Raw genomic sequence first — 15,295 nt, 5'->3', positions numbered from 1 at the left:
AATAATTAGTGTTTTCTGGTTCACGCTACACCCATGATATCAATTGTTGTGCTTTTTTCAACATATTTTCATTGCTCACTTCTTCGGGGCGTTTTCAAGGCGAGAAGCGGGCTGGTGTGTGTCACCAGAAATTGGAATGTCTTGTGACTTTTGCAATTTGAGTGTAAAAATAGCATAGCTAAGGATTTTATTTTTATAAAAGAGTATCATATCATTGATATATATCAATTTTCTTGAAATTGCTTCTCATCAAGAACTGCTTTCCCAATTATTCCTCGTGTCGGTGGGATAAACTTCTTGCAAGATGGTTTTCCATTCTCCAGTTCGCATTTTTGTGATGGTGGACACACGACTGCGGCACATGCTGAATAATTCTCAAAATTGATATAATAAACTGACAAAGGAAACGTACTATTTGGAGTTTCGCAGGTTGCAATTTCCTTGCATGATCTACCAATGCAGGGACGAACTCGCTCAACACACACTTTTGGAGCACTGCATTCCATTCGTGCACAACCTGGGAAAAAGGATTTCAATTTATTAAGCATTTCGTAAACCATTTAAAGTCCACTGCTCGACTAAATAGTGTTTCTTTTGCAGATCCAATTTTAAAAAAATTCAACGAAAAGTACGGTACCCGGTCTCGGACTGAACGAAATTTTGCAGCTACAGTACCCGCAAGTACGTACTTCGAAATTTATATTATTTCTGATGTTTTTTTTTGAAATTGTTCTTTTTAGAAATTGTTCTTTTCATATCATTTCGTGGCGGGACCCAAATCTTTCCGCGAAAAATTAATTTGATAATAACTTCACTTCTCACCATTTGCTTCAACTGGCAAACAGGCCAAAATTGTTCTACATGGAGGCTTCACACATGGACCTGGCCTTTCATCACAAAAAGTCCCAGGTGGACAGAATTTATCAATGCAGGTGTCTAAATATCATGTTATCAAATGAATAATGCATTTCTAAAACTGTTTCTATACCTGCATCACAGAAAGAAATAACTATAATTACAAGAAAAAATCTATGAAGAATTGAATTCATAATGCTTTTGAAATGATATAACCAAATGAATACTTGACCTATAAATACTTCCTTTACTATGCCATTAGACAAAAGAGTTCAAAGTCGATTGGAAACTAGAAATGTGTGTAAAAGTGATGACAAATCATCATCGCCCCTCTCTATGCATGGAAACTAGAAGGCCATTCAAAATCACAAGCAATTTATTTTATATTCATCAAAGTAGAGACCAATTGTTAATAATTATGGTACAAACAAAAGATTTTAAAAATTATTTTACACAGAATAAATAAATCTTGGCTCTTGTCGGCACATGGTAATAAATCTATGTTCAGAAATGTCAGATAATGGTTTAGTTTTTAGTGCGTTTAAGTGAATTATATGGAGACGCTCCTCTTCTTTTCGAAACATTGTTCTTCTGCTTCTGTCCAGTTGCCGTTGAGAATCTGTGTACTTCTGTAGAATCGTTTGACGAAACGGAAATCAGTACGCCTTCATATTGGCGTCCAATCACATGAGCATTGACACACTCAAAAAGGGCTCGCTCAGCCAACACAGTCCTATCCGAGGTTTCAGAAATTTCCAGAATTTCGATCGAGTCATCGTGAACAATATACAGGAATGGTGATGTGTAGATGAACTCCATCGGCATCTTCTCCCATTCAATTGTTTCGTTTCGTGATTGTTCTCCGTGCAAATTCACAAAAATTCCCTGGTTTTGATAAGCCAGGAGCACTTCATTTTGATTTATCATCTGAGCACTGATCGGGAATTCGTTTTTATTTGGAGACATCAATTTTCGAGCGGAAACGTTGGACGAAGTTTGGTGATCCAAGGCGACATAATAGAATGTGTCACATGCGAAGATGATTCCCGATGGAGCACTTTCGATGAAGCTTATTGGTTCAGGAACGTCGAATTTCTGGAAATATTTAAATTATGAAATCTCAAATATATTTCTTCGAAACTAACCGCATATTGGCTGAAGATATCTCTAGTGGCATTATACTTTCTAACGTGCAAATGAGTATCATCCGAAATCAATAGGAATCGTTGTCCATTTTGTTGATGATACTTTATCATATGAACGTGCTCGAATTCTGGGAGAATTTCTGGTCGAATCGACGGTTGAGTGCTTTGCATGGCCAGAATAAGCGAATCCAATGGAATCATTGCCAACTGTCCACTGCTGTTCGCCACCATTGCAACACATTTGATTTCAGCCATAATCTCCAGCGAAGTAACTGAATTTGGTCCAGCGATTCGCATTGGGTTTCGAGGTTGAGAAATACTTGTGAAGAAGAGCCCAGTTTGAGTAGCAAATAGAATCCAGTCTTCGATGGTCTGAAAAGGAAATAGTGTTGGTTCTAAGTTCTTAGGAATCGAAAGTTTAACTCACATATGCCTTGAAAATCTTCAAGTTGTTCGGCGAATTGAGTACCAATAAACATGTGAACTCAGCAATCGAAGATTCTTTTGAGTTTAACATCATTCTTTTCCTTTGTGCAGTTTGAAGACATTCTGCCCATCTTCTTGCAGACGGTTGTGAAGGGGCAAGAATATACAAGCATCTACGTGGCATCTTGATCATCAGGACATTATTGGCTCTCATCGAATCATCACAATCCACCGGCATTTCTTGTCCAGTTCTTAGCACCCATTGCTCCTTATTCAGATCGATCGAAAAGAATGGTTTCTCGAGATCCGCACCATCATTTGTGTAGAAAGAGATACGAGTCAAATCCATCATTGCCCACGAAGCAATCCAAGTTGATCCAGTCATATCATCACGATATACTCTCAACCATCCATTCATTCTTCCTTCCGATACTCCACTTGACGACACTGTCGTATGATTCTCTCGATAATACGTGGCACATTGCAGCGGCATTCCACACGTATTATTGACTCGTGGCGCACATGATGCATGAACATGAACATCACAATGAGAGCATTTCTTGGCTTTTGCAAAAGCTGAGATTCCAACGAAGCAAAGTGAGCATTTCATTGAAAGAACTCCAACGTGGCGGAAGGCCTTCCATTTGTGAGGAATATCGTGCCGCATCGTTCCTTGCCTATTGGAGAGCTCACTTGCAGATTGACTTGATTTTGAAATTTCAGTGGTTGTGGTTGTGACAATCGTAGTGTTGGCAGTTGACTGAGATTTCTTCGAATCGACAAGTTGACGTCTTTTCTCCGCGAGATTACTCATCAGAGCCTGCCGTTGTTCTTCAAGAGCACGAACTTCTTCAGCTTCACGCATCTGTAAATTTAAAAATTGGTTATTAATTTGTGCGATATAAAAAATTATCTTACATAAACGGAAGTGTCCATTTCTGAAACCGTGCTCAGCAAAGTGCTTCTTCTGCCTAACTTTGGTTGCTTGGTCTGCTTCGCATCAATCTGGCTGTGCAAGTACGTCACCAGCTCCTTTGATTCGGCAATTTGTTGCTTTTTCTCCTGTAGCTCTTCTTCGAGTTTGTCTAGTTTGTCCTCTTTTGTAGCACTTTCTCGTTCAAGACGTTCACATGTTTCCTGCGAGTTTTGCCAGCTTCGTTTATATTCTTCAATTTTAGCGAGTGCATCTGCCATTCCTTTGCGAAGTCTGACATTTTCCTCAAGAATTTTCTCTTGGTGCTGGCGAACTTCTACGAGCATCAACTGGACCTTTTGATTATCTGCCTTGACCTCTTGAATAGTTTTCTTCGCACTTCGAAGTTCACTGTCCCGTTGTGAAAGTGTTAGGCGAAGATGATCAGCGTCTTCTTTTCCTTTGGTCTTCTCTGCCAACCGACTCAACTCTTGTCGATAATCCAAATGAACTTCTTGAATTTCCTCTTTCATGAACTCGATTTTCTTGGCTTGACGTGAATTTTCCGCTTTCAGCATTTCAACTTCTTGCTCCACTTTGCGTTGACTCTCAAGTGATGTTTGAAGATCTCTGATTCGAACCACCATCTCGTTGCACTGCTCAATGGCTCTTCTGCGAGATCCTTCGGCAGATTCTTTAAGCGATTTGAAAGTAGAACACTGTTGGTCGGCCATAATCAAATGTTTTCCCATTTGATCCAGTTTTTCTTGAGTTCTCGACAGCTCGTTCTTCGCAGATTCATGATCTTTTTTAATCATCTCGAAACTGAACATTTTCGTCTTCAACTCCTCGATTTGCTCATCACGTTCTGCCATCAACGACGTGAGGGACTGAAGTTCTCTTTCCACATTCCGCTTCACTTCTCTGATTTTTTGAACGTCAGCCAAAGCGTCGTCGCGTTCCTTTTCGAGCTCCTGCTTTAGCTTATCGAATCCTTCAACTTTTCGACGAGCTTCGAGGAGTTCACAGCGAATATCAGCTTTTTGACGAGTTAGCTGAAAAAGATCCAAGAATTATTTATAGAACAATAATTGAAAATTTTACCTTCATGTTCTCTTCATGCAAATACTTTGTCGCTTGTTCAGAATCTCCCAACGACGCTGTTGTAGTTTGACGAAGGTCTTCCAACTCTTCGTTCTTCATTTTCACCAGCTCCGTCTTGTCCGAAAGTTCTTTCGTCAAAGTCTCATTCTTGATCTTCAAATCGTTCATAGACTCCTCAATTACCTTTGCCGACAACTGGTGATACTCATCTAGCTCTCTTATTTTTGAAGCATTTTTTCTGACTGGTGTCAAAAACTCGAAATGAGCAGAAAGTTGCCTGACCTCACTCAAAACATTTTGAGTGGTGACCTGCTCTTTGTTCAACTCGAGGCTCTTGCGATCGTTCTCTTTCATGTCGTTCTTGTACTTCTCAAGCTTTTCTTCGAGCGCTTTCTTCTCCCGATTAGCTTCTGATAACTTTGTAACATACTCCATACGGAAACTAGTGAGCTCTTCATTCTTGTCATGCAGGTCCTTGGTCACCATAAAGATATCGTTGGCCTTCGCTGACAATTCTTTTTCCAGAACGTGTAGACGAGATCTTGAGGATTCCAACTCTGTCTCTGTTTCTTTCTTGTCGTCTTGTGCACGTTGAATAGTTTCTTGCAACGTTTGCTTCTCCATTTCAAGCGTTGAGCATTTGTTCTGCAGGATTCTGATCTGAGACTGATGATGCTTTAAGTCATCCTCCAGCAAGTTTACATCTCTTCTGTAGATCCGTGTTTCCTGAGTTGATACTCTCTTGCTTTGCTCGATTATGACACTCTCGTTCAATCCAGCCTTATCGACGAGTGTTTCATGAAGAGCATCCCTCTCGGATCGCAAATCCTGGATGATGTTCTCAGCGTCCAGAACACGTTTTTTGAGATCCTCGTGTGATTCGTTGTTGAGGTCGATCACCTGAAAAAAAAACTTTTAAGTTATTTCAAAAATTTAATGGGTAAGTTCACCTGGAAGGGAGAAGAGTACGGCTTCTGTTTCGGCGAGAGAGCTCTCCGTCGTGGGGTCTTCTTTGATGTGACTGACTGCGGTGTTGTGTAAACAGAGTCACACATCGCTGAAAATGATAAAACCTTGATTAATACGAATATAATTGACAATCTGACTGCTAAATACGACGAGAAACTTTTATTAAACAAACGAAACCATGCAAAACAGAGAAAAACAGCGACAAGAATTCAAAATTTTCATCTTGCCTCTCTCTTCCGCAAACACCGTCACGCAAAATTACACATAGAGAATCAGAGACACTGTGTAGAATGAGAGACACAGAGAAAAACTGCGAGGGAATTTGAAATGGATAAACGAGTTTGAAAGAGTTTTTGATTTATAAGAAATGAAAGTTAAAATAACTCGAAATAGCATACGGAACCCGTTTTCTTCATCTACTCACAAAAAAAAGGAATTTTGGTCAAAAGAGCATCGACCAGTTTTACATTGGAATGACAAATTAAAAAAGATTTCTGTGAAAGGATCAAGATCAAAAATAATTCAGAGCGCGGTGCGAGACCATTTCTCATGATTCGCTCTCCCTTTAAACTTATTGAAATACAAAGATTTTACACAGTTAGACTTTACAGGAAAAACTTCGAAAATAATGTATTAATGTCTTCATTCAAAGTAACAAGTTCTTATTTTTGAATGCATAAAATAGTCATTTTGTCGTCTCACACCAGACAAACATTTCACATCCGGTATTTTTAAGACGACCCAATTACAGTTCGATAGTTCAGAAAACTGAAAATTCCATTAAGCTTTTACAAAGCAGAACACACTTGAAAAGTATAAAATGGTTGGAAAAATATACTTATTGAATCTAAAATGAAGTTTATTTGCTTCTTAGCTTGCTTTTTTACTTTGGCATTCGCCAACTGTGAAGACGACGACACATGCTTCTGCCCGGACATTCGATCGGAACACTATAGAGGTTCGTAAACTAATTCTATCTCATTTTCTTTTTCCGAATCTGGATGGTCTCACAACGAATTAGAATACAATCTGAAATATTTATTTCCTCGCAGAATACGGTGGACATTGGCAATCCGAAGAACCTGATGATCGTCTTACATCCTCGGAAGGGCCTGGGTGCATTCGAAACTTGACTTGTATGCTCTCTTTCGACACATATTTCTCTTCTGGCTTTCAATGGTCGAATATTCCAGTTCCGGCGGATTCTGCTGGCTCACTTGTTCGTCGAATTTTTAAGCAACTAAAACCTAGTTTATTTTCAGTGGGTACATGCACAGAAACCCGGTAGCACTCCACCTGGGTCCTTTGCAGACTTACAAGAACTCTTTGGAATAATTTGTGAAGACTTGAAATGGAAAATTACAAAATTTCCATATGGCTATGTTTATATGCAAAAAGATACCTTTGAACATGTTCATGTGGATGCTTCGAAGATTGTTGGAAAATCGTATAAAGTAGAATTGAAGACTTTCTACTGGTGAGAGTTGGAAAGCTTCTTTCCTTCAAAGTTTTTAATACTTTCAGTGATGGAGAGCTTCATGATATTGAGTATTTCAAAAACCTGGGAAAGTAATACTGAAAATAAACTCATTTTATTTCAACTTCAAGAACCTTCAAAAATAAATTATGAGCGTTTAATGAACATTTGGGCTCCTTTTCTTGCAAGTTCATCCGCTTTTTCATTTCCATCAATTCCCGCATGACCACGAACATGTAGGAATTTAACCTAAATTCATAATATTTCAGAAAAAACAGCAGGTTAACTGCCAACCTTGAGTTTTTGTCTCAAATTATCAATTTTCATGAGAACATCCTGATTGAGAACCTCCGATCCTGTAGATGTTTTCCATCCTTTTCGCTTCCAACCATGAATCCAAATGTTCATTGACTGTACGAGAAGATTGGAATCAGTTTTGATAACAACTTTTGGAAGACGCTTCTCTATAGCCTAAAATTTGAATTATTTAGATTAAAAAAAAATATTTTTTTTAAAGTAATTTTAGCGTTTAAAAAAAAAGGGCCATAAGAAAATCGAAACAAGAAAAGCCAGTGGCCAACGGAAATGCAACTTTCTTTGGCATTTTTGTGCCCAATAAATAGTATTTCTTGACTTGTTTTTTGTTGTTTTTAAATGTTAATTACTTTTTCAATTGCTTTCTGAACAGCAATAAGTTCTCCTCTGTTGTTGGTAGGTGCTCCGTACACCGGTCCAAATTCATTGTCTTCACTGTCATCTCCCCAGTAGACACCCCATCCGGCTTTCGCATTTTTTGTTCCATTGGAAGAGCAAGCTCCGTCTGTGTACACAACTGGTGCATTGGCAAATTCGGGATCGATAACTGAAATTTTTTCGTGAAAATTATAATTAATTATAAATAAAGATTTTTATTGCAATAATCACCTTCTTCTTCTGTCTTCATTTTCTTAGCTTCTGTAAATTTTGTTCCTTCATGCGTCCGTTTTCTTGTGGCCGATGAAGTTGATACTGCAGGAGTAACCGGCTCTGAAAACTAAAGATTTCTGGAAAAACTGCCTGAAAGCTTACTTGATCCTGGAACACTCATATTATCGGCAACGAATTTACGAGCTTCAGCTTCAGTGGCGAATTTCTTGAATCTAAAACAACGTTTGACTCCTAAATTTTCAAAAAATCGTCCAGAAGAAACGAAAACGGAATTGCATTTACCTCGCATTTTGGAATCCGTCAATCTGCGTTTTGCACTCGTTCCATGTACGGTAGATACCAACCTGAATTATGCATATTAACCAAACGCGAGATTTTGCACCAAAAATACTGTACCCGGTCTCGACACGACAAGTTTATCAATAAATTCCAACGGGTCTGCGCCTTTAAGGGGTACTGTAAGTTCAAACTCCTTGTTGGTGCGAAATTTTTATCGACTTTTCAGAGTTTCTTCCAGTATTTGTTGAAAATTTTTGTTTTTATTGTTGATCTTTAGATCAATAAATGTTTTCATTCTAGTAAAAAAAAATTAAAAATCGATGAAATTTTCGCAAAATCTTAAGCTTGAAACTACAGTAACCTTACACATTTACCGTTTCGAGACCGGGAGCCGTATTTTTGTTAAAAATCGAATCTGAATACATTTTTTCCCTGAATTTTTACCTGTTTTCCACGTGCCACTGCATAATATTGATCGTTTTTTCCCATGTTCGAGCGACTGGCGCTCTTGTGAGAAAAGCGTTCAAAATCTGAAATTTTTCAAGTTTTGAGTATATTCTACTTTCTACAAAATATCAGTTAAAAAGGAAAATTGACCAAAGTAGAATCTCGAAAACATTTTACATGATAAACTGTTGTATTGAGGCAGAAAAACAATTGTAAAAATCAAATTATTTTACTTCTTTTTCTTCTTCTTCTCGACGGATTCCTCCTGGTCAGCCTTTCTCTTGGATTCTCGTTTCTCGGACTTATCCGGCTTCTCTTCATTTTCAGCTTTCTTGGCTTCCTCTTTTCCCTCGTAGTATTTGTGGAAGTAGGCGATGGCTTCCTCAAGGGTCGACCATTTTTTGTGCAATGGCTGTGGGTAGTTTTTGATCTGAAAATTAAAATTTTAAACTTGAAATAATAAAAATAATAATAAACTTACATGCTCCTTAACCTCGTTGTAGTTGGTGAAGACTCCAACAGAATGTCCACGTGCTACAGCATAGTAGGTGTCGTGAGTTGATTCAGGAAAGGTTGCTGTAAATGAAATGTTTTATTAAATGCAAAATTGATTTTATAAATGTGAAAATATGAGAAAGGCAACTCACATTCAACTTTCTTTGGCTTACGATCATCCACATATTTTTGAGCTTCTTCCTCGGTTTCAAACTTCTTGTAAACTGGCTGTGGGAACTTGTCGATTTGTTTCTTAGCTTCAGCCCACTCAGTGAAAACTCCACGCTTGAAACCGTGAGCCACACCATAGAACTTGCTCATTCTGGAATATCTGGAACGCAATTAGTGAATTTAGAGTTAGAAAATGACGGCAGAAATGAGAAAGCGAGTGGGATTTATTGTTTTGTATAGTATAATACATTGGCGTTTGGCGGATAATAAAATCGAGTAAGGGTTCCGTATATTACAGTAAGATGAATCTGTGGATCACAAAATGGGGAGAAAATGCTCAATCACGGAGCTCGGCAAGTCTTTGAGCCATTCCTTCAAAATCTTCCACCGCAGGAGTAACAACTCCTCCGATATTCGATTTGACTGCGAGAGGAGCTTTTCCAAGTTCTCCTTGAGTCACTTCCCAGAGGATATTCTCCACTTCTTCCTGAAAAAAAAAATTAATTATTAGTATTGTAACAACACTTTTTTGTTTAATTTTGTGAAAAACTACTACGAAATCCTATACATTTTTAAAATAAAAGGCAGAGGGCATCAACACATGTTTCGTGTGTGAGTGACTGACTACTGCCGCCCTCAAATGCGGTGATGACAACGGAAACGAGGAGACGAGGGAAAAGAGGAAAAGGGAAATATAAGAAAAACAACAAACTCAAGGGCAAATAGTTTCGAAATTAAGAGTCAAAGATCATGAATTTTGAGTTTAGTTGATCTGAATCAAGTCACCGAACAGCAATTCGACAGAATAAGCCATTAAAATTAGGTGATAAAATAGTGAAATTGATTAATCTGAAAATAACTTTATTTTAGTTGAAACAATTGAAAATGTGTTCAAAAATTGTTGCAAAATGCCTCTTAAAAATTAGACAATTTTAGTGCACTTTTTCTGTTATTTCAACTGTAATAGAAGCTATTTTCAGAAAAATCAAATGCGTTTTCACTTTTTCTGAAACAAAAATACTCACTTGAGCCTTTTCTTCTAGACCAGCTGGTTCGACACTCTCCAATGTTTCTTCGATCATTTCTTCGATAATTCCAAGTTTCATCATTTCTGCAGACATCTCTCGCATCGTTTTCATGATTTCGGGAACCTGAAAATGAATTATAAAACCTTCAAAAGTCCACTTTCAGTCTAAAAACCTTTACAAGTTGCTGCATACTCTTCATTACTTCCGTTGATTTTTGTAGAGATCCAGCCATTCTTATTGTTGCAAGTTGCTCCTGCATGCACATGATAACCGAGTTGATTTGAGCTTTTGAAACATGGATTTTACTGATGGCCTGCAATTAACATTTAATATTAAAATAAATAAATAAATTCTACCTTTCTTGATTGAATCATCGATTTTGCCAGAATTAGGCATACATCTTTATCTCCCTTCTTAGCAGCTTCCTTAATTTCTTTTGTTACTTTCTGTTCTTCACGTTGGATCGAATAAACTTGACGGTCCAACGACCGCATCTCTTGTCGCATTTTGCGTTGAAGCTCTCGAACCTCTTCCTTTGGGTCTTTCTTTTTCCCGAACAAACCCATCATCTGAAACAACAAATATTGCGAAACGATGACAACGTGGATTGGGAGAAATTTCATTTATATTAAGACGATAGTTAGGAGAATTATTATTTTAAAACTCACATAAAACCAAAAAATGTGATGTTGAGAAAAGAGTGAACTGCAAGAAAAGCAAAAGCTGAGCAAATTCTCTTAAGAATTATTGAGTAAATAAAAAATAAATGGAGTTTTCTAGGCCATGGACTAGGAATTTCCAAGCTCCGCCTACGAATCCGTGCCGCAGTAGTAAGCGAGCCGCAGTTTATTTTGGGAGAATTCTATTGATTTTCAGTTTTAAAGCTCCACGTTTGCTCTCGTTTTGCATGATTTCTTTGATAAAAGGTAGAATTTTGAAGATTTATATTGTTAATCATGTCAATAATCAGTTTTTAAGTAACGAAATAAGTGAAAATTGGTATTGCGAAACAGAAAACCATTGTCTGTTTCTTCATTTTTTATAATACAAAAGTAACACTTCATTTTTCCTTTGATAGAATATCGGAAAATGTATTTTTCTCGTGCAATCCTGATATACTGATGATTCACATCACATTTTTTACAAGCGTTCTTATCACTTTCCTCTTTTTTCTATGCAAACAAACGTCATTCAAACTTTTTCAGGTAAATAGAGTCAAGCCTACCACTGATATATGTCCATCGCAAATCTCAACAGACCAGCGGGTATTTAAAATTATTGAACAATTCTCAAATAATTTTTTTCATACTTTCAGACGCCTTTGAACAACTTGAGACCGAAGACGGTGTCAGACAAGGAGTTTGCCACATCCGCATTCAACAGCGTACAGGAAGAAAGACTATCACTACTGTTCAAGGTAAATAGTACGAATGAAACATTTAAAATATATGATCTAATTACAGGAATTGGCACGGAATACGATCTCAAAAGAATTGTTCAATACTTGAAGAAGGTATGTTTTTAACTAATAATTGTCTGAAAAAATTGCCTTGTTTTGCTGTTCTCCTTCGACTTTTCCTGTTTTCGTTTGTAGTGTTTCCATGTAAATCGTTATCCGGTACAGGCGCATTCTCACTGAAGGAAATCTGGAAGCAGCAAATCAGTGGCTACCAAATCTCGTTTTGTACCTTTTCACTTTTCAGTGAGAATGCGCACTACACTTCGTTTGTTGGCCAAATTGGTCGTTTTTCGTTGTATTTCTGTCTACCTTGTTGCTTCGTGGTTCGTTCCCGACGAAGTTTACCAGTCTGCTGAAGTTGCTCACCATCTCGTCTATGGCACTGGTCACCTTTCGTGGGAGTGGCGCCACTCGCTACGTTCATTCTTCCACCCTGCTTTGATTGCTGTTATTATTAAATTTCTAGATATTCTCTCTTTGAGTTCTCAACCCCTTATTTATCATATTCCTAGACTTGCTCATGCCCTTCTTTTTGCTTTAGCTGACTTTTCATTCTACAAAATTTGCCTACGTTTATGTAAGACTAAAGGAATAGCTGAGAACTCTTTTGTCACATATTTAAGTTCGTGGTTTGTATTTTATTGTGCACCCCGTACCCTATCCAATTCTCTTGAAACTTCTCTTACTTTAATTGCTTTAAATTGGTTTCCTTTTGAAACTAAAAACTTTAAAGGTCCAACGTGGCCTTATATTGCTTTAGGAGTTCTTACTATTATTATAAGGCCCACTGTAGCTTTAATTTGGCTTGTTTTTGGTGTATATCATTTGTATCACAGCCCCACTCCTGTTCGATTGATTTTTCAACTTGTTCTCCCTGTGACACTACCCATTCTGATTGTGACAACTCTCATCGATTCATGGGCTTATGGAACACCAACGATACCACTTTGGAATTTTCTACAGTTCAATGTCGTGCAAGGAGGAAGTGCTTTGTTTGGAGTTCATCCATGGTACTGGTATATCGTTTCTGGAATACCTGCAGTGCTCACTGTTCAAATGATTCCCATCATCGTCGGACTTCTCGGCCCAAACATATTCCGACCGTCGCTGCTTCCATTTTTTGCTACGATCACCTACATCATTGTTCACTCTTTGCTTCCGCACAAAGAGCAACGTTTCCTCCTCCCAATCATTCCACTACTTTGTATTTATGCAGGAGGAGCATTTCAAAATTTGAAGAAGTGGCGAGGAAGTGCTATGGCTGTTATGATCGCAATAAACATAGGAATCGCACTATTCACATCTCGATATCATCAAGTTGGACCATTTACTGCTCCTCGAAGAATAATGGAAGAATGGAGAGGTCATCATGGAAAACTGTCAGTTGCTGCTCTAATGCCATGCTACTCTATTCCAGGTCATGCTTTTTGGCATGATCATCTCGATAATCTACGACTTCTTGATTGCTCGCCGGATTTGGAACAACTTCGAGGACCAACTGAGCTCGACGAATCGGATCAATTTCATGGAAATGCTACCAAATGGCTTATTGAAACGTTTTCTCTGGAGCATCACAAGTATCAGAGAGTCCTTATGTATGAAAAATATTATGAGACATCCCGTCGCTGGTTCGAATCGAATGGATGGTATCAATGTATCGAAAAGATTTGGCACTCTATAGCGTTAACCTCTTCACGGGAAGATAACTACATGATTGTGTTGTGTCGGAATGGGTACTAGGTCCTATTATTTCTTATTAATCTCCTTGATATCATTTTTCTCTTGTGCTTTAATCAATCATTGAGCTTCACTTGTTCTTTTTGTCCATTAAATAAACTGAAAATTGTATTTTTTTTTGCAAACAATGTTTTTATTTGATTTCAGAAGCACAGTTGCAATGGAACTATTGTCGAGCATCCAGAATATGGAGAGGTTATCCAATTGACAGGAGATCAGCGTGACAAGGTCAAGGACTTCCTCATCAAGGTATGAATTGGAAATCAAATTTTTATTCACTGCTTTAATTGTAAAATTTGATATTATTTCGAAAAAAAATCCAGTTTAATAGAAAATTGCTGAAATAAAATGAACAGACTATTTTCCTATTATTTATGGATGTTTTTTTTTTTTTGAAAAAGAATATCAAAATCATACGAAATTGGAGACAGTTTTAAAATATCTTATTATTGACTTACCAATAAAATAAATTTAATAAAACAATCTTCCAGGTCGGTATCGTAAATGAGTCCAACTGCAGAGTGCACGGTTTCTAAGCTCCAAACTCCAAAAACTGACCAAAATGATGATGACGCCGTACTTTTCTCTCCCAATCTTGCTTCCTTTTTGAAGTATTGAGTTCCCTTTCTATTTCGCTTTCTTTGGTATAATATTGTCCCTTTTCCCCCAATCCTGTCTCCGAATTTCTCCCAAGGATCTGTCCGCGCCCATTTTCGTGTTATTCTATCTTTTCTTTATACATGAACTTGTTATTTGGTTTTCGACTGCTTCATTAAAAATTTCAGAACAAAAATACAAGTAAATGATGTGAGAAAAGGAAATAAAAAAATTCGACCCATAAAAGTTGTACATTGATTATTTAAACTCATAAAGATGACGAAAAGAGTGCGATATCTCGCACACAATCGATCCGAGGATTGAGAAGACTGATTGAAGATGATCACGAAGGATTTGAAGGATGAGCAGAGTTGAAGCACGAAGGAGTAAGGATTTATTCAACGATCAAACCCTTGAAGAAGCGGTGTGGCCAAATATCTTCTATCGATGCCACATTGGAGAACGAGGTGAATGCATCCAGGACTTTCTGAAATTTTTATTTTTAGAGATTGAAATCCGATTCACACAAACTTTGTCCTTCTTCAATCTTCCTATTTCCAGTTCAAAGGTCTCCTTAATCTCCATCAAATTTTTAATATCTTTGCCAGAAGATTCTGAAATTTCAAATAAGAATTTTTAGACTAAGAACAAACGAAAAAATTAACAAACCTCCAAACACAGCTTTCTGAAAAATCGATTAGTTGCACCAATACTCCATTGCTCAGCCTAATCGGTTTTCCATTCAGTTTGTACAATAGGGTCTTTTTGTTTGTTCTCTCGACCAGCACATTGCCCATGTTAACATCGTTGTCTTCCATGGAGATCATTTCCTTGGCAATGAACATAGTGAATGCCAATTGTGCAAGGATCGACAACATCTCGAGCGGATTGAGATCATCGCGGCAGACTGATATCGGAACTCCTCCCCTTTTCATAAGTATGAGAAGGTATCGCGTGTATCGCGGTACCCCCAAATGATGCGTAAGGCATATGTCATTTGGGATACGCTGAACTACTCTGTGGGCTAGATATTCGATGATGTTCGGGGTCGTATTCTTCAACACTTTCAGTCGCATCAGCGCATCCACCTCGTTCATTCGACCTTGCTTCAGGTTAACTGCACTCCAAGGTATCGTTTTCATAACCACTTCAATTCTTTCCCATAAAACTCGAAATACTTGTCCTCGAGCTCCTCTTCCAAGTTTTGATATCACTTGCACTCCGAAATCCTCCCAGTCATCATCGTCATAACTATCTGTAAATATG

The 15,295-nt window shown here is 37.8% G+C and overlaps 8 protein-coding genes across 10 annotated transcripts; 3 read left to right on the top strand and 5 right to left on the bottom strand.

The window, feature by feature from the left end:
• Window positions 1–170: 170 nt before the first annotated feature.
• Window positions 171–1,062, bottom strand: F59A6.10 (TIL domain-containing protein). The gene is made up of 4 exons (NM_001027045.5): window positions 989–1,062; window positions 823–936; window positions 413–517; window positions 171–364 (listed from the first exon to the last, which is right to left on the bottom strand). Exons 1-4 carry the CDS (start codon window positions 1,047–1,049, stop codon window positions 225–227), a joined length of 420 nt encoding a protein of 139 aa, NP_001022216.2. The 5' UTR covers window positions 1,050–1,062; the 3' UTR covers window positions 171–224.
• Window positions 1,063–1,215: 153 nt separating this feature from the next.
• Window positions 1,216–5,502, bottom strand: citk-2 (Phorbol-ester/DAG-type domain-containing protein). Its single transcript, NM_062520.6, has 6 exons — window positions 5,394–5,502; window positions 4,444–5,343; window positions 3,345–4,394; window positions 2,428–3,291; window positions 2,001–2,372; window positions 1,216–1,950 (listed from the first exon to the last, which is right to left on the bottom strand). The coding sequence occupies exons 1-6, from the start codon at window positions 5,496–5,498 to the stop codon at window positions 1,381–1,383; spliced, it is 3,861 nt and encodes a 1,286-aa protein (NP_494921.1). The 5' UTR covers window positions 5,499–5,502; the 3' UTR covers window positions 1,216–1,380.
• A 762-nt stretch (window positions 5,503–6,264) lies between these two features.
• F59A6.11 (Conserved secreted protein) lies at window positions 6,265–7,346 on the top strand (the record flags this gene model as incomplete). Its single annotated transcript, NM_001047319.3, has 4 exons — window positions 6,265–6,370; window positions 6,465–6,631; window positions 6,675–6,889; window positions 6,937–7,346. The coding sequence occupies 4 exons, from the start codon at window positions 6,265–6,267 to the stop codon at window positions 6,983–6,985; spliced, it is 537 nt and encodes a 178-aa protein (NP_001040784.2). The 3' UTR covers window positions 6,986–7,346.
• On the bottom strand, window positions 6,987–9,695 carry rnh-1.0. 3 transcript variants are annotated; one of them, NM_001393062.1, is made up of 9 exons: window positions 9,190–9,695; window positions 9,024–9,118; window positions 8,776–8,972; window positions 8,540–8,625; window positions 8,099–8,160; window positions 7,814–8,028; window positions 7,555–7,751; window positions 7,184–7,360; window positions 7,059–7,138 (listed from the first exon to the last, which is right to left on the bottom strand). In NM_001393062.1, exons 1-4 carry the CDS (start codon window positions 9,356–9,358, stop codon window positions 8,619–8,621), a joined length of 468 nt encoding a protein of 155 aa, NP_001379921.1. In that variant the 5' UTR covers window positions 9,359–9,695; the 3' UTR covers window positions 7,059–7,138; window positions 7,184–7,360; window positions 7,555–7,751; window positions 7,814–8,028; window positions 8,099–8,160; window positions 8,540–8,618. The 3 variants fall into 3 exon arrangements, with proteins under 3 accessions (NP_001040786.1, NP_001379921.1, NP_871982.1); NM_001047321.2 differs by lacking the exons at window positions 8,776–8,972; window positions 9,024–9,118; window positions 9,190–9,695 and having other exon boundaries at window positions 6,987–7,138; window positions 7,814–7,915; window positions 7,958–8,028; NM_182182.8 differs by lacking the exons at window positions 7,059–7,138; window positions 7,184–7,360; window positions 7,555–7,751; ... (1 more) ...; window positions 8,099–8,160; window positions 8,540–8,625 and having other exon boundaries at window positions 8,713–8,972; window positions 9,190–9,373.
• Window positions 9,415–10,805, bottom strand: vps-24 (Charged multivesicular body protein 3). The gene is made up of 4 exons (NM_062518.9): window positions 10,593–10,805; window positions 10,409–10,549; window positions 10,234–10,359; window positions 9,415–9,695 (listed from the first exon to the last, which is right to left on the bottom strand). Exons 1-4 carry the CDS (start codon window positions 10,800–10,802, stop codon window positions 9,546–9,548), a joined length of 627 nt encoding a protein of 208 aa, NP_494919.1. The 5' UTR covers window positions 10,803–10,805; the 3' UTR covers window positions 9,415–9,545.
• Window positions 10,806–11,441: 636 nt separating this feature from the next.
• On the top strand, window positions 11,442–14,191 carry eif-1 (SUI1 domain-containing protein). Its single transcript, NM_001267167.4, has 5 exons — window positions 11,442–11,501; window positions 11,552–11,653; window positions 11,700–11,749; window positions 13,580–13,681; window positions 13,924–14,191. Exons 1-5 carry the CDS (start codon window positions 11,471–11,473, stop codon window positions 13,966–13,968), a joined length of 330 nt encoding a protein of 109 aa, NP_001254096.1. The 5' UTR covers window positions 11,442–11,470; the 3' UTR covers window positions 13,969–14,191.
• Window positions 11,945–13,435, top strand: pigb-1 (Mannosyltransferase; the record flags this gene model as incomplete). Its single annotated transcript, NM_001267168.1, has 1 exon — window positions 11,945–13,435. The coding sequence occupies one exon, from the start codon at window positions 11,945–11,947 to the stop codon at window positions 13,433–13,435; it is 1,491 nt and encodes a 496-aa protein (NP_001254097.1).
• On the bottom strand, window positions 14,185–14,920 carry T27F7.12 (uncharacterized protein). Its single transcript, NM_001393061.1, has 3 exons — window positions 14,699–14,920; window positions 14,561–14,643; window positions 14,185–14,516 (listed from the first exon to the last, which is right to left on the bottom strand). Exons 2-3 carry the CDS (start codon window positions 14,612–14,614, stop codon window positions 14,424–14,426), a joined length of 147 nt encoding a protein of 48 aa, NP_001379994.1. The 5' UTR covers window positions 14,615–14,643; window positions 14,699–14,920; the 3' UTR covers window positions 14,185–14,423.
• Window positions 14,921–15,295: the final 375 nt, after the last annotated feature.

This window comes from Caenorhabditis elegans, chromosome II (genome assembly GCF_000002985.6).
Source record: "Caenorhabditis elegans chromosome II".
Classification (NCBI taxonomy): Eukaryota; Metazoa; Nematoda; class Chromadorea; order Rhabditida; family Rhabditidae; genus Caenorhabditis; species Caenorhabditis elegans.
Note: the sequence above shows the minus strand (reverse complement) of the source record. Positions and strands in the feature narration are given on the sequence as shown.

Bases quoted from the DNA above. Each gene is read 5' to 3' on its own strand.
- F59A6.10 (NM_001027045.5), bottom strand. From the start codon at position 1,049: ATGAATTCAATTCTTCATAGATTTTTTCTTGTAATTATAGTTATTTCT. The intron at 518-822 runs GTGAGAAGTGAA...CCTTTTTCCCAG, and splicing joins TTTGCCAGTTGAAGCAAATG to GTTGTGCACGAATGGAATGC. The intron at 365-412 runs GTACGTTTCCTT...AGAATTATTCAG, and splicing joins AACCTGCGAAACTCCAAATA to CATGTGCCGCAGTCGTGTGT.
- citk-2 (NM_062520.6), bottom strand. From the start codon at position 5,498: ATGTGTGACTCTGTTTACACAACACCGCAGTCAGTCACATCAAAGAAG. The intron at 3,292-3,344 runs GTAAGATAATTT...TTAAATTTACAG, and splicing joins AAATGGACACTTCCGTTTAT to ATGCGTGAAGCTGAAGAAGT. The intron at 1,951-2,000 runs GTTAGTTTCGAA...AAATATTTCCAG, and splicing joins ATATCTTCAGCCAATATGCG to AAATTCGACGTTCCTGAACC.
- rnh-1.0 (NM_001047321.2), bottom strand. From the start codon at position 8,584: ATGGGAAAAAACGATCAATATTATGCAGTGGCACGTGGAAAACAG. The intron at 7,916-7,957 runs GTAAGCTTTCAG...TTTAGTTTTCAG, and splicing joins TATGAGTGTTCCAGGATCAA to AGCCGGTTACTCCTGCAGTA. The intron at 7,361-7,554 runs GTAATTAACATT...TTCAAATTTTAG, and splicing joins TTCAGAAAGCAATTGAAAAA to GCTATAGAGAAGCGTCTTCC.
- vps-24 (NM_062518.9), bottom strand. From the start codon at position 10,802: ATGGGTTTGTTCGGGAAAAAGAAAGACCCAAAGGAAGAGGTTCGAGAG. The intron at 10,550-10,592 runs GTAGAATTTATT...TGTTAATTGCAG, and splicing joins CGATGATTCAATCAAGAAAG to GCCATCAGTAAAATCCATGT. The intron at 9,696-10,233 runs GTGAGTATTTTT...TTTTTTTTTCAG, and splicing joins GTCTAGAAGAAAAGGCTCAA to GAAGAAGTGGAGAATATCCT.
- eif-1 (NM_001267167.4), top strand. From the start codon at position 11,471: ATGTCCATCGCAAATCTCAACAGACCAGCGG. The intron at 11,502-11,551 runs GTATTTAAAATT...TCATACTTTCAG, and splicing joins AAATCTCAACAGACCAGCGG to ACGCCTTTGAACAACTTGAG. The intron at 11,654-11,699 runs GTAAATAGTACG...ATCTAATTACAG, and splicing joins GACTATCACTACTGTTCAAG to GAATTGGCACGGAATACGAT.
- T27F7.12 (NM_001393061.1), bottom strand. From the start codon at position 14,614: ATGGAGATTAAGGAGACCTTTGAACTGGAAATAGGAAGATTGAAGAAG. The intron at 14,517-14,560 runs GTTTGTGTGAAT...TAAAAATTTCAG, and splicing joins GAAGATTGAAGAAGGACAAA to AAAGTCCTGGATGCATTCAC.